Genomic DNA, 20,293 nt, shown 5'->3' with positions numbered 1-20,293 from the left:
AAACTATCCTATGATTCTATAGGAGAGGGTGATGGTTTGGACCTTATTAAATCTACTGGACATTGATTACAGTGGACCAAGGATTTCACTGCTACTCTGAAGAGGCACCTAGCTATTTTAAACTAAAATCCTGAAAAGATGTTTGTGGTGTGCGTCTAGCTTGTAGTAGTGGGTACTACTGGTATTGATTAAAATTCTTCTAAATTATGTCAGTATTACACTGCATTTTTCTTAGAAGAATATTCTTCACAGAACTTCCGTGGCACTGATTTTCTTGGAATGTCTTAGATTTTCTTTCCAACCAATTCTCAAAGCTGAAATGAAAATACAAACAAAAACTCCTCAGCAATGCTTAAGCTGTTTTGAAACTATTTGTGTATTTCAGCAATACGTTATGAAATAAAGCAACCCGTACCTGAGTGGTTGCCTGGTTAGATACAAGCACTTGATCCTTTTGGAGAACTCACTCTCACTGCAGACCAGCAGCTCTTCACCACTCAAGTTCTTCTGTCAGCTGCCCCCACAGCAGGGTCTCCCTTAGAAGCGCAGGTGCACACCCCTAACTCTCACTGCCATTTGGGACTTTCAGCGTAAAGTTGTTGGTGCTTGTGTGGTCTTGAAGATAAGCATAACGGAGTCAGCCAGCAGGAGAAGTAAATATCACAGAAATGGCTTGTAATAATTTGTAGGGTAGTCCATCCAATGACAGCATGAATTACTTTTGCAATCTGTACATTTGTTGTTAAGGTGATGAGGTAGACTCGATCAGTAGTTGATTCACACATTTCAAGATTCATCTGTCTGGGCATTTAAATTACTCTAGAGGCAATATATAAACTTGCTTGACCAAATGCAAGGTCATCAACATAAGTCATGGCCAAAAGTTAATTATTAAAATCTGGTTTCACTTCAAATACAAAATGAACTGAAAGATAAAAATAGGTGAAGTTATGTTGATTATCAGTGAGTTGGGAAAAGGGCCTGCCCTTGTGAATTACATTGCAGGACTGGAAACTGTATTGCAGTTGTGAGGTTTTTCAGTATTTAAATTGGTTAAATTTCAGGATACTATAGGTTACGTTAGTGCAAACAAATGGTAGGCAATGCTAAATTTGCAGACTTGTTTAATCAGTAATACTTGAGAAATCTCGTAGGCTGTACTCTGATGGCAAGCAGCAAGGTGTCAGCAAAGGCTATCGGGCTGTCATGCTCCCACCCCCCAGGAGGATGATAAATGGCATTCAGGTTGCAGGAGGTTTGCTGGTTCCAGCCTTTAGCCCAGGGCCAGCTTGGAGGTTATGTTGTGTGTTCAAGCAGCCAACTTGCAAATGTGGCGAATATTAGCCAGATGAGTGAGCGGTAGATATAGCTTGAAGGCCTCGAGTCTTTCTGAACTGCTATAGTACATTGGTCTTAAGAAATGTAGTGGGTTGCTATTGGTTCTTACATGTGTAAATGTTGTGTAAACTAAAAGGTTAAAGGACGATGGCTAACAAAAATACCACAACTGAATCACACAGCCTGAAAGTTTAGCATCTTGGATGTGTGGCGGTGTGCTAATGCAGATCACGGGGCCTTCAGAGCTCCCATGGCGAAGTATCAGAAGCTTTCCCCCGTTTTGTCAGGGGTATCAGGTCTTCCTCTGGAGAAAAAGGAAAAAAAGGGGCATGAAGAGTGACAGCAGCATATCACGTGTCCTTTTATTAAGGCTCGCTTGTTGTGCCTGTTACACATGGTAGATTTCTGGACAACAGAAACTTAGCAGTTGCTATTTGGAGGAAATACAGGTGGTGAACTGCCGGGAGGCTTGGTTAGCCTGTGTGTCTGAAGAGCAGCTGTGCCAGGGCTTTTCTTCATGTGTGCTTGGCAACAAGGAACAGTTTTCACTGTGCAGAGTCACTAGGTCACTGTCCCCAGCGATGTTACTGTTCTCACTGCCACGTAAGCAGAGAAATTACTGCTAAGCCAATGGCTGAAAAACATGAACACGAGAAATACTGTGATCTAAGTCTAAAAATCTAATAACAGTTCGGGTTTTATTTCATTCTAATCAGAGAGGTACTGCTAATATGCCTGGGCTGCATCTATTTAAACACTGGGAAAAGGTTCACAGGGACTGTAAGAACTGGATGATATTTGCAGAGGAGGGAGCAGCAGAGAGTGACAGAACGGAATAACTTCGGTGGGAAAGGAACTTCAGGACCCCTTCAGATCCGGCCCCTCCTGTGCAAAGCAGCTTAAAAGATGGAACCAACCTAGAAGTTTGATGAGATTGCTCGGGGCCTTCTCTGGCCATGTTTTGAGTATTTCCAAGGACGGAGATTCCACAGCCTTGCTAGGCAACCTCTTCCAGTGTCTGACTGCTCTCATTGTGGGCAAAAATCTCCCTGCTCTCTAATTCCTTGTTGCAAGGCATTAGCCATCTGTTGTATAGATTGTTTTGAACGGTATTGCTTATTCTTAATGAGACCTATGAGGCAAAACATTTAAATTCTCACTTTTCAAATTCAAATAAAGCACTGTGTTCCGCAGAACTGCCTGTGGTGCTGTTTCTCTCCTCCTAGTCAAGTGCTAAGTATTGAACTTGCAGATTTGCAGAAAGTTTTGGCCTGGTATGTGTCTTTGTCTGTGAAATTACTAACCGCTTTCTCTAAGAACATAGCTGTGCTTCTGTTTCTCTGCTCTTCCCATTCAAAATGGAAAACTATTCCAAAATGCAGTTGCTCAAATACTGAAGAGGTGTTTGCTTTGCAGCTGAAACTTTTATCTTTAGCAAGTAGTATTTAGTCTATTACTAATGAACTTGCTCTGTAATTACAGCAACAGAACCAATTCCTATTCCAAAGGCCTGGAGAATTTATTTCAGGGGAAATAATGGAAGTTGTGTAAAAGTGCAAGTATGGTACAATGGATAACTTCATTTCCCAAATTACCCTGGAGCACTTCTGGAATAGAGTCCTTTTTCTTAGTCTTAATTATGGAGTTATTAATGACTAAAAGCCTGCAGATGAAAACTTGTTGACAGTTTGTCAGCCTCTGGAGAATAAAGCTGACAATGTACTTTCATTCTTACGGCTGACAATGTAATTGCGTTTCTGGTTGTACGCCTAGCCTATGTATCAAAGGTTAAACGGACTGCTTCGGTCCTGATTTGAAAGGAAATGCTCTCAGCGTAAAACTGTTTGGACTGTGTGATGAAAACGGAACTTAATTGTTACTGTTCTAGTTTATTTATTAATTTCTTTGAAAACATCTGCAAGTTCATATTCCTTTCTTGGGATGTGTACCCAGACCTAGAGTACAAACTCAGGTTAAAGTGCTGCCTCTTCAGAAAACGATGCTTCTCAGTCCTCTTAGGAGAAAAAGACCATGGCTTCTTTGTAGATATTTGCACTGCAGGGTTACTGTAACTGCTTTCTCCCCATCTCTGGTTTCAGGAGCAAGCTGAGGAGGTAGAAACTGACAACTTCTGTCATACAGCCACCTCTACAGCAGAAGTTGGCTCTCGCCAGTCTGGGCAATGAACGCTGTCGCTGCTGTGCTGGGTGGCGTGTGGCCTGATATGTTGGTCGCAGCTTGTACTGGCTCTAAGGCTAGAATTTTCGTTAGAGCTGGGGCTTGGAAAAGTCCTTTTGGTGCAATATAAGTTGTCACTGCTCTCGTTTTATCACTGATGTTTATTATATTAGTCCCTTATTTATGGTATTCTGTAGCAAGGCAGATTGGAAGAGGGTGAAAGGTTTACAGTACCGACAGCATCCTCTGCCGCTCATGGTTTAAATGAGACTTTGTGGGAGCAGGTATCAGTAAGAACTGAGAGGAGACTCAACTGCATATTTTTTTAATCCAGGCACGTCCTGAGCTATTGACATTTGAATGTTTGCGTGAGCTGTTTGATTTTCAGCTGTCTTGTATGCTGTAGAAAGGCTGTAACCTTTTTGGAATTTGTTTATTTTGAAACCCGAGAATACTTCCTTGTACCCTATTCTGTTTCTGGGTGGATGTCCTGCTATGCTAGACTACTAGGTCAAATGTGTAAGGCCTGAAATGGCTGGTCATTACAGGAGAGGAAAAAAAACACGCTTTAAAACAGAAGAATGGAGAAGTATTTATTTTTGAATCTTTGAGGTATAAATCATTTAACAGCCTTTTTTTTTTTTATAGTTTTGTTTTATTGTTTTTGTTAACATTTTGCTGCACTTGATGGGAATTGTACTTTGGGATATTGTTGATATTGTTTACCTAAACATTGTTAACAACTAGCATAGAAATTCAGAACATTAAATAAGTGAACTGGTTCATTACTTGTTCATTCTAAGGCTCTCTAGCAGTGAGTCAGTCACAGTCTTTGTAATTAGGAAATAAGATCTTAAATATCATATTTCTTTAAGATTTGTAATTTGTATATGTCTCCCACTGGGAGGTGGAAAGACAACCAGTTTATCTTGAAATAAACTTTCTTCACTCCACATTTTTGCATTATATGAGTACAGTTATACAGGTAGATAAAGTAATTGCCTTTAATGGACAGTAATAATTTATAAAGGGTGGTAAAACACGTAGATAGTACTCTGAGGGGGGAAGGTTGATTAAAAAAAAACCCACAATTTAAATTCAATTCAGCTGAAATACTAAGTTATGTTGCTTTATATAGGCTATGCATCTAAACAGTTAAGGTTAAAAATAATCTTATGTGTAGAGGTACAAAGAAAAAGCACTGAAGATATACTAGGGAGGAAAAAAGCATCTAATAAATGGGTTCCACAAAACATCTCTCAGTGATCTCATTCAATATTACAAATTGTGTGGGACTGTGAACTGTCCAGCGGCATTTTAACTTATTTGACTAGTTTGCTGGGTGAAATTTACAGAAATATGAATCAATAATTTATGTTGTGTAGATTATATGTTAGTGTTTAAATAATACAGTAATAGGTATAAATATTCATAAATTCAAGTGCGTCTCCCTAACTAAGCTTTGTAACTAGTTTACTTTTAAAACATTAACCTCCTTAATAATTAAAAGATATAGTATGCCATTGGTAGTCAACAAGAATACAGCAAGAAGCTTGAAAAGTACCTAAGAGATACATTAGAGTAGCAGAAGCTAAGCGTCAATATAAAACATTCTGCCTTTTTAGGTATCATTGGTATATTTTACTGAGTTTAGCACTTCAATATTAATTTTTTTTCTTTTTTTTTTTTCTTTTTGTTTTCCTTTCAGCCATAATCAACAGACCACGTCATTTAGACATCCTGTGACAGGACAGGTTTCTCCAGAAAATATTGAATTTATTTTGCATGAAGAGTAAGTAGTTCTATACCTATGGCAAGAGATCTAAAATAATAACACATTTAATTACAGTGGTTTAGTAATTTGACAATTCTTCTGGTACTGTAGCAAAAATGTCATACAGCTTGATGCTTTAAAAGGTAATTCTCATTGAGACAGCATGTTTTTGAGTCTAGCACTGTTCCACATAAGGGCTGGAGAGGAAAACTCCACCAGTTCTTTATTTAAAGAAAAAGAAAAAAGAAGCATTTAAGTAGGATATTTACATAAATTGTCATTGTTTATGTGTCACACATACATAACAAAGCTTTCACATCTTTGCAGGAAACTGAAAGGTTTGTACTGAAACTGAAATACACAGAAATATTACTATTTTATGTTGTAATTCATTGCTTTTCTTACGTTTTAGTTTTTCTACATTGATTGTGTCTTTGGACTGTTTTTTGTTCAAAAATTTTTGTCCATTCATTCTTCAATTTATTCTAGAGAAATAAAATCACATATGTTTTCAATGTATTTCCTACTCCTGTCATCCATGCTGCATATTAGATTGGAATAGGTAGGAGATCCTGGAATCCCTTCTGTAGCTGGATGGCTGGGTATCCCTTCAGTGCTACGTCACTTCTAAAACTACCTCAAAGAGGAAGAGGCAGAGGACAACACCAGATACCTTTCCCCGTTCCAGCCTCGTCTTACAACATTGCTTCAGCAGCCTCAGCCCTCACATGCCCCTCTTCACACATGACAGAGCCCAGACACCATGTTGCAACACCCTGCACGTGGTGGTTTGTAAGGTTGCCCTCGTGATTTTGAACACTTTATATTTCAAATTATGTGGCATTTTAATCCGCTTTACATTTAATTTAAAGCAGTATTGCATTAAGGGTGGTGAGGTGGTATTGAATTCACAGGCCTAGAGAAGGGCCTCATGAGGCTCCCAGGAGATTGAGCCTTTTGTGGCAATGCCTTCTGCTGTGGACCTGGAGAGGAAAGAAGAGGTAGAGCATGACGATACAGCTTTCTGCTCAGGGCTTCTGATACAGCCCTGAGAAGTGCCTGGTTTAATGGTTTTAAAAAAAGCCAAGCACTATACAAGCTTCTCACCCAAAAGCCCAAAGCAAATCCAAGGGCCAATCCTATGTTAAGGCCCGTGCTAAGAACCAGCACAAAGTAGAATGTCGGCCACATTTTGCTGTGATTAGGTGTAAAGAGTGTGGAAATGCTGCTGAGCTGGAGGTCACCCCAAGTGTTCAGAGGTATGTGTGTGGCTTGCTGCTCAGGAGGGGGGTGGCTTGTTACAGGCATGCAAACGAGCTGTTCCCAGTCATTTAGCGAGGAGAACAGGTATCTTGCAATGAGTAAATCTCCAAGGCAATATAGACAACAGCCACTGTCCATCTGTGTTCTGGCTTCCAGCCGTTAATAGATATTTAATCTGCTGGACAGTTTCAATCAAATTTAGGGTGGAGAAAATTCATACACGTGTCAAGGAGAGTAGGTGTTTGGACAGAACTCCTTGGAGTGCTTCCCTGGGTTACACACACTTCCTTGGCTTGTTTCTGGTTTTGTAATTGCGGTAGCAGAAAAAATGCTATAAGAATTGAAAGACTAACTGGCTGATGGCATGTGGCTTTATTGATCTTCTGTATATAACAGAAGCATTTTTAGAAGAGAAATTGAGGTGTTTATTTGGAGGGCAAACAGATGAGCAGGCATAACTTGTCATCTGCAGACTTCAATTACTCATACTGAGATGATATCAAAAGCAGAAAAAAAATCTTGCAATGCAGTAGAATTAGTAGAGACAAGTGGTTTTTATTCCAAGTGAAGAGGGAATGACCAGAGGGATATAGAGAGGGGTATGTGTTTGTAGTAACTACTCAAGAAACAGTCTTTGCAAGAATGTTTTTCTGAGCTTTGTTATTGGCCTGAAGTACAAACAGAGTGTTTTTAACATTGGATATTTTTAATATACCAGTTAAAATTGCTCAAAGGATGACATTAAGTGCCTGAGATGCTCTGATTTCCTTAGTTTTGTACTTCTGCTTGCAGCAGTGTAGGTTTTATACAGACGCTGTTCCTTGCCATCACATCTGAGTTTCTGGCAGATGACACTGTTGACATATGTGGATGTCTCTGCTGAAATCAAGGGAGCTGTTGGCACCTCTCTGTCTTTTGATGTAGGAATTGTAATGGGGCTGTGTGACACTTTCGGTTCTTTTCTGTCAGGCATCCAGGATTTGTACGGAATCAGTGTTGTAGGTTGTATATTAGTTTGGAATCAGTGTGGTAGATCATATCCTGTAATGAAATTAATTTCACAAACAGGACGCAGTCAAAAAGGTAGTCCCTGGGTTTGCATGATCTGTGGAAACTGTTTCCATTGTAAGATCCTTTTGACCAAGAGTACTTTCTCTTCTACTTACAAGTTTCTTTTTTATTCTGTAGCTCAAGCATTCTGTCTGAAGTAGCAGCTCTCTTAAGGGTTTTTTATACATCAGTTTCTTCTTCAGTGTTGTTGTGACATGATTTATTACTTAAAGGTTGATTTTAATTTCAGGTTAGGGCCAAAGCCAGGAGTCGACTAGGACTAGTGGGGAGACCTAGGCACAAACTTGTTCAAGTTGCAACAAACATATCTGTTAAGAGGACACATTTAACATCAGGGAAGTAATTTACAGTAATCCAGAGATGATGAATGTATGGACTGTTCAGGCCATTTCTTATCCGGGAAGCAATGTACTGGAAAAAAGATTTGAAAAGAAGAGTTTTGGGAAATGGTGAATGATTTCATCCTAACGTACTTACGATTGGTTATGAACCAGAAGCCCTTGTCTCACTTGATCAAATGAGAACAGGGATGCTTTCAGTAGAAGGCTGAGACTGTGCCTCAGTAGTGTTTTCCCAAGGCATTTTGCCTTTTAAGCAATATCACATCAGTCTCAATGCTTAAGCCAAACTCCAGTTTTCTCACATCCATTGTAACTGGAAGACAAACACAAAGAGTATTGCTTGGAACCTGTAACTTTTAAGTTATGCTATCTTTTGATCCTTATGCTATTCCTGCTTCCTGAAGATGTTTTTGTTTAGATTTTTATTATTATTAAAAGTAGTGATTAATGATTCCTTATTTCCTAACCCTTTCTTAGCTAAGACCACTGTCAGATCGCCACCTCTCATTCTCAGGCTGCTGGACAGGCATCAGATCTAGCTTAAACACATCATTATGTGTTTAGCACAAATACAGGCTGGGAGGAGAATGGATTGAGAGCAGCCCTGAGGAGAAGGACCTGGGGGTGTTGGTTGAGGAAATGCTTGGCATGAGCTGGCAATGTGCGCTTGCAGCCCAGAAAGCCACCCGTACCCTGGGCTGCTCCAAAAGCATTGTGGCCAGCAGGGCAAGGGAGGGGATTCTGCTCCTCTGTTCTGCTCCCGTGGGACCCCACCTGGAGCCCTGCATTCAGCTCTGGGGTCCCCAGCACAAGAAGGATGTGGCAGTATTAGAATGAGTCCAGAGGAAGGCCACAAAGATGAAGCACTTCTCCTGTGAAGACAGCCTGAGGGAGTTGGGGTTGTTCAGCCTGGAGAAGAGAAGGCTCGGGAGACCTTATAGGGGGCCTACAGGAAAGCTGGGGAGGCACTCTTTGTCAGGAGTGTATTGATAGGACAAGGGGGAATAGTTTTAAAGTAAAAGAGGGTAGGTTTGCATTAGATATTGGGAAAAAATTCTTTACTCTGAGGGTGGTGAGGCACTGGCACAGCCTGCCCAGAGAACGTGTGGATGCCCTGTCCTCAGAAGTGTTCAAGGCCAGGCTGGATGGGGCTTTGGGCAGCCTGGGCTGGTTGGAGGTGAACCTGCCCGTGGCAGGGGGTTGGAATTAGATGGTCTTTAAGGTCCCTTCGAACCCAAACCATAATTCTATGATCATTATTTATGCATTTCTTTGAAAAACCTATGATAGAATTGCTTAGGATAGATGTGTGCAATGTTTAGTTTTCTTCTCTATTATTTTTCTATAAATAGCAGTTCTTAACTTAATACAGGAAGGAATAAGCAGGCACTTATAGGGACATATATAATTGCATCTGTTGCTAAACACTAGTAGTTGTGTATTAGAAATGTTACAGTGTGTTTGTGATAGCATTATGCTTGCAAATGAGAAAACAGTATGTTGAAGTCTTATCCTTTTTAACTTTAACATAAATGTAGAAATACAGAAAATACATTATGTGTTTAATGCAATTACTGTTATCCTTTTTTGCCTGTTTTTTTTGTGCAACTGATAAATTCTGTGGATTATCTCTGGAGAGAGAGACATCCTATTTTTTCTATTGCATATGGTTACTATAGCAGCAAAAATATCAGGTGGATAGACAGGAGGAAACCTAAGCAGCCCCAAAATAAACATCTGGCATGTTTACGTGTATAGAAACACAAAGATAGTTATTTTTTATCTAACCGAAAAGGAGATTTATTAGTATGAGAACTAGACTAACATAATGTTATTTTGTTCCAACAAAATAAACTTTTTAAGTCACTGGTATGAACGTGGGTCTTTTTAGTCGACTAATCTTTATGATCCTTTAGAGAAAAGGAGTTGCTTCTCTCATGAGTATTGCATTTTTTGATATGGACTACTGGTGTAAAATCCCCTTTTGTTCATTTTTTTAAAAATAAACTAAATACTGGCCATGTGATTCTTTTAGGTAGTAAAATGTGATTTCTTTATAGACATCCCAGCATGGCTTAAGTAGAGCAGGGAGTTGCTAGACAGGAGATATATTATGTAGAGAGTTATTTTCAAGTATTTCATAAAGATTTACAAGGGACTGGAGCACCGAGTGCACACACTGCCATTTTGTGTGTGTATGCACACCCCTGGGGGAAGCAGCAAGAAAACTGTCCAGAACACAGACAAAACCCAGCACTGTGAAGACAAAATGCAGTATCTTGAATAACAAACATTATGAAACGTTTGGTAATAGTGATTCTGACCTAATGCTTCTGAATGCACAGGGTTAATGCTTTATTCACTTATTTATGAAGATGAATCTGTAAACACTGTTAAGACGGTCTTAACACCATTAAGCATGTTGGACTGTTGCAGGTAATTCCGTATATTCTCCATATATTTCTTTGCAATTTAAAACAGACTGAGAATATTAATTAGCTATTAAGAGACTTGAGCTTGAGTTTGGTTTAATGCAAATCTGTTACAGTATTTTATAATTGAAATGCTACATTTGAATATTTTAAATTCATTGTCAATGCTGTTTTGTGTTTTCTGTTACATCTCAGGTACAAAAAGGTCGGATCACCAGTGTTTGCTACCAAAGGCATTGTTTTAGGGGAATAATAATGTTTTGTTGTGTTTTTTTTTTCTGTTTCAGTCGACTTACTGTTCCTTGTGCTGGCTATGTGAGTTCTTCCATGGCAACAACCTTGCTCTTTTATTTTTTATTTATTTTTTAATTCTGTTCTTTTTCCAGTTGAAGTTCATCATTAATCTTGGTACTGCAAACAAATGAAAGCTTTGTTTATTGACAGTGATTGTTTTCAGTAAGAAGTGGAAGAGAAATCACCAAATGGCAAAATTATCAGTTCTTTAAAGTTGTGCAGTTGTTGTTCTGTATTGCATTGCAGTTTTCTGGTAGTGCTAGTGATTTTCTGTTAGATCTCGTTAAATGTATAAAGCTTATCTTTTTATCTTTGTAGTTCTGAACCTTGTTCTGTTACTCCTTTTTTTTTAACTGCACAAAGCTTGACGTACTGTAAAACAGTATCTTGTTGAACAGTGGACATGCTTCAATTTGAGTTTATCTACTCTGATTTGTAATTAAAGGCATTCCTCTGGGGTAATTTATTTTTCCATATTAATGTTTTTATTGCAAAAATTAATTTCTAATATGTTAAAACTTTAGTTTTTATTCTTCATTTTTCTCTTTCCTGAGACAATTAGTGTGCTCTCTCTCTATATGAAATAGCTACTCCATAAAATGAAGAAACATAATCTAGGCATATTGTCTGCAGGCTTCCCAGTCTACATATTTTCTGAATATGTATGTTAAGTGTTCCTTTCTCTGCCCTTCACCTCCTTCATCTTCCCTCCTTGCCCCAGTGAGTACCTGGACAATCAGTAACATGCAGTAAGTGACTCTCCTACCCAATAGCTTGTGGTCTGGAAATTGTAGAGAATCTAAAGGAAATATTAGGAAAAGGCAAGTACCTTGTTTTTGCAAGAAGAATGCAGACAATGTAGCTTCGTGTTTACTACCTGTTCTGAAAGTTTATAGAGTGGAACCGTAGCTGGTGAAAGCTGAGTCAAAAGCAGATGATAATAAGACTGGCTGATCAACAGAAAGCATGGTCAGGCTGTGTTATATGCAGGAAGTGTCTTAATCTACTCCTTGCTGAGATTGGGGATTCCTAAAGCTGGTGAAATGCTAAAATAGGGTGCCCGGTCCCTAGGAGGTAAGACAGATTGGCTCAAACTGAGGTGATGTAGCGCTCACACATTGGGGGCTGGTCTGGGATTTTTGGGACTTGCTGTAGTTTGTTCTCATAAATGGGACCTGAATTTACGTACAAAAGCTAGAAAGAGAGAACTTAGGCCAGGTAAGTGATGCGTAAGGGAAATTGGATTAAAGTTGTGGTATTACTTCCTGGCAAGCTTAATTTAAACTGTGGTCACAAATGGGAAAATGTGCTTTCTCTGACATTAACTATAAATGCTTTTGGAGAGGTAACTGTTCAGGTTTTAACTGAGATAGAGCAGTGGTGGCAAGCACCTTGTCCTCCTCAGTTAAGCCATGTATTGGTCTGCTGCAACCAGCAACCTCTCTGGTCTTATGAGTGAGACCACTCACAATTACTGGTCTCTGCCACATTCAGAATTTGGTTGAATTTTAGTGGCAGCAGGAAGAATGCTTGGTGTGGTTTGTATTGTTTTGTTTTGGTTTAGTTTTGTTTGTTTGTTTTATTTTCAATAAATGCTTCAGTTACTTACTGAAATGCAAAAAGGAGTTTATTTGTTAACAGTATTTTTTGGTGTGATTGTAGTGATACCTCCTAATGATTTGATGTTTCTAAAATATAATTTATTAAACTGCTCTTAATGATTTTTGAAAATACCACCTGTTGATTTAATTCACAAGCTTGGCTGCTGAGGCTTATGCTAACAATCCGCATGTGGAATTCCACAAGAGTCTGTGCTTGCATTTGTCCTCTCGCTTCTTCATCTGGGCAGCTGTACTGAATTCTTACTTGTTGAACAGGTTCTTACAGTAGGATTCATCTCACTATGATTTAAATGGGTATCTCTATCTGAGCTAGTTATCTAGATTTCTTGTATCCTAGTATGACTCGGAGGCTATTTCTAACAATATCTGCCATGAGTTTAATCATTTCACTTAAAAGATGTTCTTATTTTAACAATTTATATTGTAGTGTGGCTTGTATTTTGGGCAGAATGAAAGATCAAACATTAGGGTATCCACACTTCTAGTTTAAACAATAAATCTGTAATTGCAAAGTGTGCTGACTCCTACCCCTCCCTTCCCACTACTGTCTCTTCCACACGTTTGTTGCCAAGCCTCTAGATTGGGCATAGTTCAGTTTCTGTGCATGAGCATTATCTTCTCTGAGTGCTCTTTGTTACATCTCAATTCTCTGTTGGGTTTGCAGTTTGGGAGGTTTCTGCCTCCTGATACATTGGCAAATACTAATTATCAGATGTCACTGACAGAATCTGCTTGAGAAATACCAGAAATCAAAATAATAGGGGTAGTGCAATGGAAGTGGGAAATGGGAAATGTTTGCCTTGTGTTTGACTCACCTGTCATTCATTTGCTCACTGGGAGTCTTAAATATAAAAAGGCAAAGCTAAGTGTTCAAAAACCAATGTGCTTTATAGTATCTGTTTGTTTTTGTTTTCTAGACTAAATTCACCTATGTCCAAGCAACAAATAAACCAAAGACCTTCAAGCATGGTCAGCGAATCATCCACTGCAGTAACTATGTCTGCTGTTGATACAAAGCCTGGTTCTAAGGTAAAGGAAACAGAATGTTGTTTGAACTTGATGATTAGAACTTTGCTTGCTTTAAGGCCAATGCTATTTTAGTGTTGATTTTAATCGGTCCATGAATTAAACTAGAAGACTAGGACTTAACAAGGTACTTATGCATTTGAGTTTACTGTTTTTATGCTCATTGTCATTTTTTTAATGCCAGCATTAGAGAGAAAAGGTTCAGTTTTTCACTCTTAAAAATCAATTAACTTAATGGGGACCTGGTACTCTGCTTTGAGATGAGGAATTTTTCCAGTGATGCAGTTGGCTTTAAGTTATTTTTGATCACACTTTTGCCAGTAAGTGTGCACCCTTGTCACCTGCTCCTGCTGCTTTCCTTTGTCATGTAATTGCACTCATCTAATCAGGCTTTGCAAAACATAGAGAATGATAATGATGACTGGATACAACTTAGAGGCCCACCCACGAGAAAGAACTAATTCACAGGAAACATGAGAACTGCACAGCTAAATGTGATAGTAATGCTCTTTCCATCACAACTTGGAGAATATCCAGAATCTCCTCCCAAAACTTCAGCTGATCTGTTTCTGGCCTCTGCTGTTATTTTGTTTGCTGTCCAGTAGAAGTGTGCCAGTGTATGCTTCTGCCAGGCTGCTAGATGTGACATTCTTTTAAATACTCTACAGCTGTAGAATTCAAATAGACATCTCACAGAGGACTTGCTTGTACTTTCCTTCTCCACCAAATTTGTTTATATGAGATCCATCCAGCTGTGGACCCTTGATAAATACTTTACTTGAGTTTTAATTAGGACAGAGAACCATAGTCTTTCTCATATACACTTTGGTTCATCGTTGCATGTGTTTCCAAGCTTGAAAACACTCCCCATGTTCTGTAGAGTTAGAAGGAGATCTGTTAAATTCCTTCATAAACTACCATATCAGAATTCAAGTTAACCAGTACCAAGAACAAAGGCTGTAAAGTGAATAACCGGTGTCCTCCATTTTGAGGTTGTTTTGTAGCATTCCAAGAGTAGATTTTAAGAACCTTTCCTCTATTTTCTAAATGTTTTCCTCCATGCATTCTATAATCATTCTTTCTGAAGAGTGAATTCCCAGACACAGATCTGGGAGACAGTCATGAAGCCAGAGGTACATTCTGTTTATCATGGCAAATTCCCGTAGCTACCCATAGCTAGTTATTACCTTTCATGAAATGCTTTCACTATTTTGTCCTGCAAATGCTATCACAAAACTGACACTGTGTAGGTGTAGGGTTGGAATCCTGGCCAAATTCAAACTGATTTTTATAGAGAGCTATGTGCACTGGAATTGTACCAAATCAGAAAGTGTGGAAGCAGGTACAGGGCTTTCAGCTTGATTCTTCTGCAAAAAGCAGACAGCTAACAATTGCTATGTTTGGGGTGGAGAGGGAAGGTAAGCTGCCAGCTGCATCGTAGATTTGTCATTCTTGGTTCAAGATGAAAGAAACAAAGCCTACTGGCTTGCTTGCTGCAGTATTCAAGTCTGAACTTGGATTGAATAAAATTTCTGAAATAAGAAGTAATTGCTTGGAAAGAGGATTTCACATGCACTCTTCAACAATGTCAGTTGCACGCTGCACAAGGAAAGGAGAGTGTTGGAAACAAAACAAGCAAACCACTACCAACTAAAACGAAGGCTTATACTTATCAACCTCTCATTCTGTTTTATTGATATACATATAAATACATAATTCCTCATTTTCCAAGACACATAAGATGGGCAGTTGCAGAAATGTGCATAGATTCTTGGGGTGGGCCTCACCATTTACATGCTGGCACTGTCTGAATAAGTCATCTCAAGACTGCATTTAGACCACTGCAGTCATTACAGATGAGGATTTTCACCCATTATGAACCATGTTAAAAGCCATTCATACTGATTATGAATAAAGGATATGGAGAAATAAAGGTCTGGTTCAGTTTGAGAATAATTTGGAATTCAGTTTTTTTTAAAGCATCTAACAGTGTGAATGGAAGCTTGCAAATGTTACTGTGTTTTCCTGTACTTTGTGTTCCCCTTCCAACTGAAATATTCTGTTCTGTATATCGCTGGAGTATTTTGTGATGATATGTGCTGTCTTCTAGTCCAGATGTTGCCTGACAGGCAGAAGCAGTACACTCAGGTGTCTTTATGATATCATCCCTTGCGTATGACAGATGCGTTCATTTTCCAGAGCTGCTGTTTGTCTGCAGCTGAGGGAACATCAGAACTGGTTGATTCCCTGACCAGTTGAGAGATTCGAACAAATGAGACATTGCAGGGACATGATAGGAAGGAGACAGGGTGTGAATCTGGACAGCTCTTCCCTTGCAGAGATCGGGTGCAACTGTAAGGGTGGTTTGTGCCCCTCAGGTTCCTAAAGCAATTGCAGTAGCAAACTGTGCTGAGGCTGGAAAAGAATAGGCAGACCATTTATGAGGTTCTTGCTGTTTTTTTTCACAGACTGGTAGGCTTTCCCTTCTTGTTTTTGAACTCATTTTGCCAGTGTGAGTCAAAAACAAGGTTGCAGTAAAGCAAACCATTATGTAGCCCTCGTGTTTTCCACTTACTGCCATCTAGGTCTCTTCCTTAGCAGTCATGCTGCATCTACTCCTTTTGTTTGCAGGGTCAAAGTCCAAGCATTTTATTAAACTGTCAATGTTATTTGAATTTAAACAGGAAAAACAAACGAACAGAAAACAAGCGACAAAGAGCAAGATTAGGATTCATGCATACAAACTTCTGTGTGTATAAGACTTGTGCCATGTTGTAGAGAGAGACTTGCATGTAGTGCACTCAAAAATACTTGCCGATAGAACTTCAGCATTTCTGCCTTTCAGACTCGAGCCACACCAGCCTAGCACTGATATGTTGATGAGAGTGGGAAATTGGCTTTGCTATGTTGTAAATATTATTGTCTATTCACTTGCCCTTGAGAATGCTATAAATGCTTTGTTACTGTGTAATGAATTACTGCAGTGAAGTTATTTAAAACATGAAGTGTGTGTCAGCTCAGTTTAAAAAACACTGCTTTGTTACACTTCCTTACAGGTAGTGAAGACTGGAAACAAAGTTCATAGCTTTGGAAAGAGGGAACAAGCTATCAGAAGGAACCCCAATGTTCCTGTTATAGTAAGAGGCTGGCTACACAAACAGGTAAGTATGTAATCCTCTGTTTCCATGCATATGCAATCATCAAGTAAAAGCTAGCGCCTTTCAGATCACTGAAAAAGCAGAAGCTGGAATGGCGGTGGTGGTGGGAACACCCATGGGCTTCTGTAATGAGGGGCTTGTGCTCAGCAAGTACCAGAACTGAGATTTACATACAGGTTTGATTCAGAAGAGGAAACAATGATAAATGGACACAGTTATCCTGGTTAAATGCTGAGGCTATAACTTTGTTGTCCAAGTCTGGTCATTTTGCCTGTTTTATCCCACCTGCTTGTTGCCATGCTGATTTCAGTCTCCCTCAGAACACACCGCTAACCTGAGGTTGGCTACGAAGTTCATCAGTTTGCTTACACCCTTATGCCCTAGATCAAAGGCTTAATTCCAACTCATTTGCATTTTGTTCTCTAGAAGCAGGAGGGAGAAGATGAAGGGAGAGACAGGGACCCATTCACCACACATTCTGTCACCAAGGCCAGTGTCCAAGCAATGAGTGGATTATAGAATTTCTTTCAACAAACAGAATTTTAAAGCTGCTGCATCTTGAATTCTTAAGCTAGCAAAAGCACATCCTTGAGTGCAAAAAGTAAATAAAGCCAGGTGTTCTGTGAAAGTATTTCCCTGCTTTTAATTTGCCAATCAGTGTCCACCAGATTATTATCAGAGATTTAGCTGCTAAATTAAGGAATGAGTAGGAGAAAGCTGAAATCTAAGGCTTAAAGTTATGATTCTACATACAAAGGAAATTTAAATTGCTGACAGCCATTCACTTCCTCCTGTGTGGAGCTCTGTCTTCCGTGATCAGTTCTGTTGACATCCACTATCTGAGTCCATTAGTTTTAAGGACAGAAACGGAGGTCAGACACTATATGTGTTGGCAGCATTGTAGCATGAAAAAATAAAGGAAATAAAGTCATTGCGTACTTAATATGACTGCAAAAGGAAGGAATATAAATTGTATGTACCATATTCCTTTAGCTATTTCCTTCTGTCTGCCTACCTCTACTTGCAAGCACTTAAACACCAAAGATGCTTTCTATACTGTTGGTCTCATCAAAGCCTACTTCAGTTTAATGAGTTGTACTTGCTGACGTTACAGTTTGGCAATTTTACAGGCTTCTAAAATTAATTTCAATGTAAATATTACTCATTTTGACAAGGTGATGTATATTATATGGAGAGAGATATATCTCTACAGGCATATTGAATTATACTTCATTAAAGTTTTCACATTATGCACCCTGTATTATTTCATAAGGAACATTTGATTAAATTACATTTTGAGCAAGGGTAACATATGGGAAATTGACTGTAGAATTACAAGAGATCATTGTCTGAAATGTGAGGTCATACTTCACAGCTGTGTAGTGACTTTCATTTTGGTGCACAGGCAATCTTTGTTGGAGTTTGTGCCATCAGGATGCATACATTTGTTTCTTTATTGTGGGACAAAGCTGTCTAGTAAAAATATTCATTGATTGTGTATAAGGTTAATCTCAATGCTGTGTGGAGGTGAGTTTAATTACTTAATGAAAATCAGCAGTTTGAATATTCTAACCTGATTATTTTATAGTTGGATGTTTTGGGTCTTATTCTGTGCCTCTTATGTATGTAATATTTCACTAAAATATAAAACGCATATTTTTGCAGTTAATACCATATGCAGACATCTGGTAAGCTACTCATTGATACAACATTGTATGATAAACTGTTATTCTCATTAAATGAAAAGTCTATCACCTTTCTTGCATTTCAGGATAGCTCTGGTATGCGATTATGGAAAAGACGATGGTTTGTGCTTGCTGATTATTGTTTGTTTTACTACAAAGGTGAGTAGATAATAACAGCTCTTTTAAGTTAGTCTGTTAACAGTTTACCTGTTCAAATCACACTGCAATTGAATTTTTCAGATACGTTTAGGTGTTCTGAGATGCATCATGAAACAACGACTTACCTATCCATCTTTAATGTGTGACAAATTTCAAGCCAGGGTTGGGGACTAAGTGGGTGCTGTATGATCTTTTGTCATGTACCTTGTCTTTGGTACATGCCAAGATTTACATTACAAAACATTTGGCAGCAATTCCTGTTTAAGACTTTTCTTATCCCTGTTCTGTGTACCTACTTAATTGTGATTGCATACTTGATTTTGGGAATGCACTTTGGCCCTATCAGGGCAGCTTTAATCCAAGTGATAATATAAGAGTGAGAAATCCTGAAGCTAGCTTTTCTACCAAAAAAGGCTAGGTGTAGTCTTCCTCTGAATAGGGATAATGGCATAATGGTTACATAAGGTTATTTGTAAGTTTTGAATGTTGTATATAGCATGTTACAATTTTTGGAAAGCATTGTAGAATGTGGAGCTCAAATTCATGTTTGTAGGCACAGCACTTCTGCTGATTGCTTTAGAGCCAGTGGTAATAGAGGTTTCTTAATTATAGTAATTAGCCTGCACGTAGAATGCTAAATAGAAGGTCTATTGTGTTACACAACCTATCAGAGTTCATTTGTCAAAATAAGCTTTATTCAGGAAGTGTGTTCTTTCATGTGAACCAACAGAAAACAAAACAAAGAAAAAAAATATATATTTTTTTCCAAAATGTCAATATTAGTTCCTTAAAAATAAAACATTTTTCTGAATTACTGGCATTGAGTTGTAAGAAAATTCAGACTTCAGGAAGAGCCCTGTCCAACCTCCTGGTCAAATCTGGGTCCGAAAGAAGAGGTCAGACCAATTTGCTCAGGGGTTAATCCTGTCGCGCACTGAAAACCTCCAAGGGTGGAGATGGCAAAGCCTCCCTGATCAGCCTGTTCCATTGCTGCTCTGTCCTCACAGAGAAATTTCTTCTCCTTATATGCAGTCTAAACTGCTTTTCTTTCACCTTCATGCCTGCTGTCTGTTGTCCCTCTGTAGTACACCACTGTGTGTCCATAAGGGAGAATGTATTTATTACCCTATTGAAAAGTGCAATTAATTAGATTTTTTTTCTTTTTATTTTACAGACAGCAGAGAAGAATCTGTGTTGGGTAGCATACCATTGCCTAGTTATGTAATATCTCCAGTTGGACCTGAAGATCGCATAAATCGCAAGTTTTCCTTCAAGGTACAGTTAAAAAAAACTTATTACCTCATCATATTTTGAAATACTCAGTTGCAGTAGAAAAGATACTGTCATAAGCAGAAACATCTGCTTTTCTATATTTTTTAATTTATTTTTGAAAAGCAGACAGGTTTATTGATGGGCTATTCAGATGTCACATAGCAGTTTTATTATTTATAAATTGATTTTCATATATCTGTTACTATGTAAGTGTCTTCAGAGCTTAATTATGAGTCTGTGAGTAAGGATACTGTTTCTAAAATTAGAAATTAATGCTGATAAGTTGTTCCAGTACTCTTTTTCATATTGAAAGAAAAGTTGACTTTTTTTTTCCTTTATAGGATACTTAACCTTGTAGCAGACTGATGACCTTTTTTTTGATAATAAAATAACCAGCTCAGTTTTCACAGTGGGAAAATGACAATACCTTGGCTTTTGACATATAATTTCCTCCTTTCAAGAAAAGAAAGAGTAACCAATTTATTCTCCTTTTTTGTTTGGGAGCAATAATTGTCCTAAGTGACAACGAGTAATTTTCTGAATTTTTAAGTTACAAATACTCTTGTTTGATACAGCTCACATTTGTGGGTTTTGTTTTGTTTTTCCCCCCTTGTAATTGTATCATTTACAGTTCTATTCATTGTTATCAAAAACTAGGAAAATGTAATAAAACATGCATT

At 38.5% G+C, this 20,293-nt stretch overlaps 1 protein-coding gene across 15 annotated transcripts in view; it reads left to right on the top strand.

The window, feature by feature from the left end:
- The window catches only part of PLEKHA7 (pleckstrin homology domain containing A7), a 151,515-nt gene that overhangs the window by 84,313 nt on the left and 46,909 nt on the right, over nucleotides 1–20,293 (top strand). For 11 of the 15 annotated variants that reach the window (XM_035550073.2, XM_035550074.2, XM_035550070.2 and 8 more), the window contains 5 exons: nucleotides 5,225–5,308; nucleotides 13,231–13,342; nucleotides 16,396–16,500; nucleotides 18,269–18,341; nucleotides 19,516–19,616. In XM_035550073.2, the coding sequence (XP_035405966.1) occupies nucleotides 5,225–5,308; nucleotides 13,231–13,342; nucleotides 16,396–16,500; nucleotides 18,269–18,341; nucleotides 19,516–19,616 (475 nt within the window). The remainder of the gene's footprint in view (nucleotides 1–5,224; nucleotides 5,309–13,230; nucleotides 13,343–16,395; nucleotides 16,501–18,268; nucleotides 18,342–19,515; nucleotides 19,617–20,293) is intronic. The other 4 variants (XM_035550077.2, XM_035550084.2, XM_035550081.2 and 1 more) reach the window with 1 other exon arrangement.

The sequence above is a fragment of the Cygnus atratus genome, chromosome 5 (genome assembly GCF_013377495.2).
Source record: "Cygnus atratus isolate AKBS03 ecotype Queensland, Australia chromosome 5, CAtr_DNAZoo_HiC_assembly, whole genome shotgun sequence".
Taxonomy (NCBI): Eukaryota; Metazoa; Chordata; class Aves; order Anseriformes; family Anatidae; genus Cygnus; species Cygnus atratus.
Note: the sequence above shows the minus strand (reverse complement) of the source record. Positions and strands in the feature narration are given on the sequence as shown.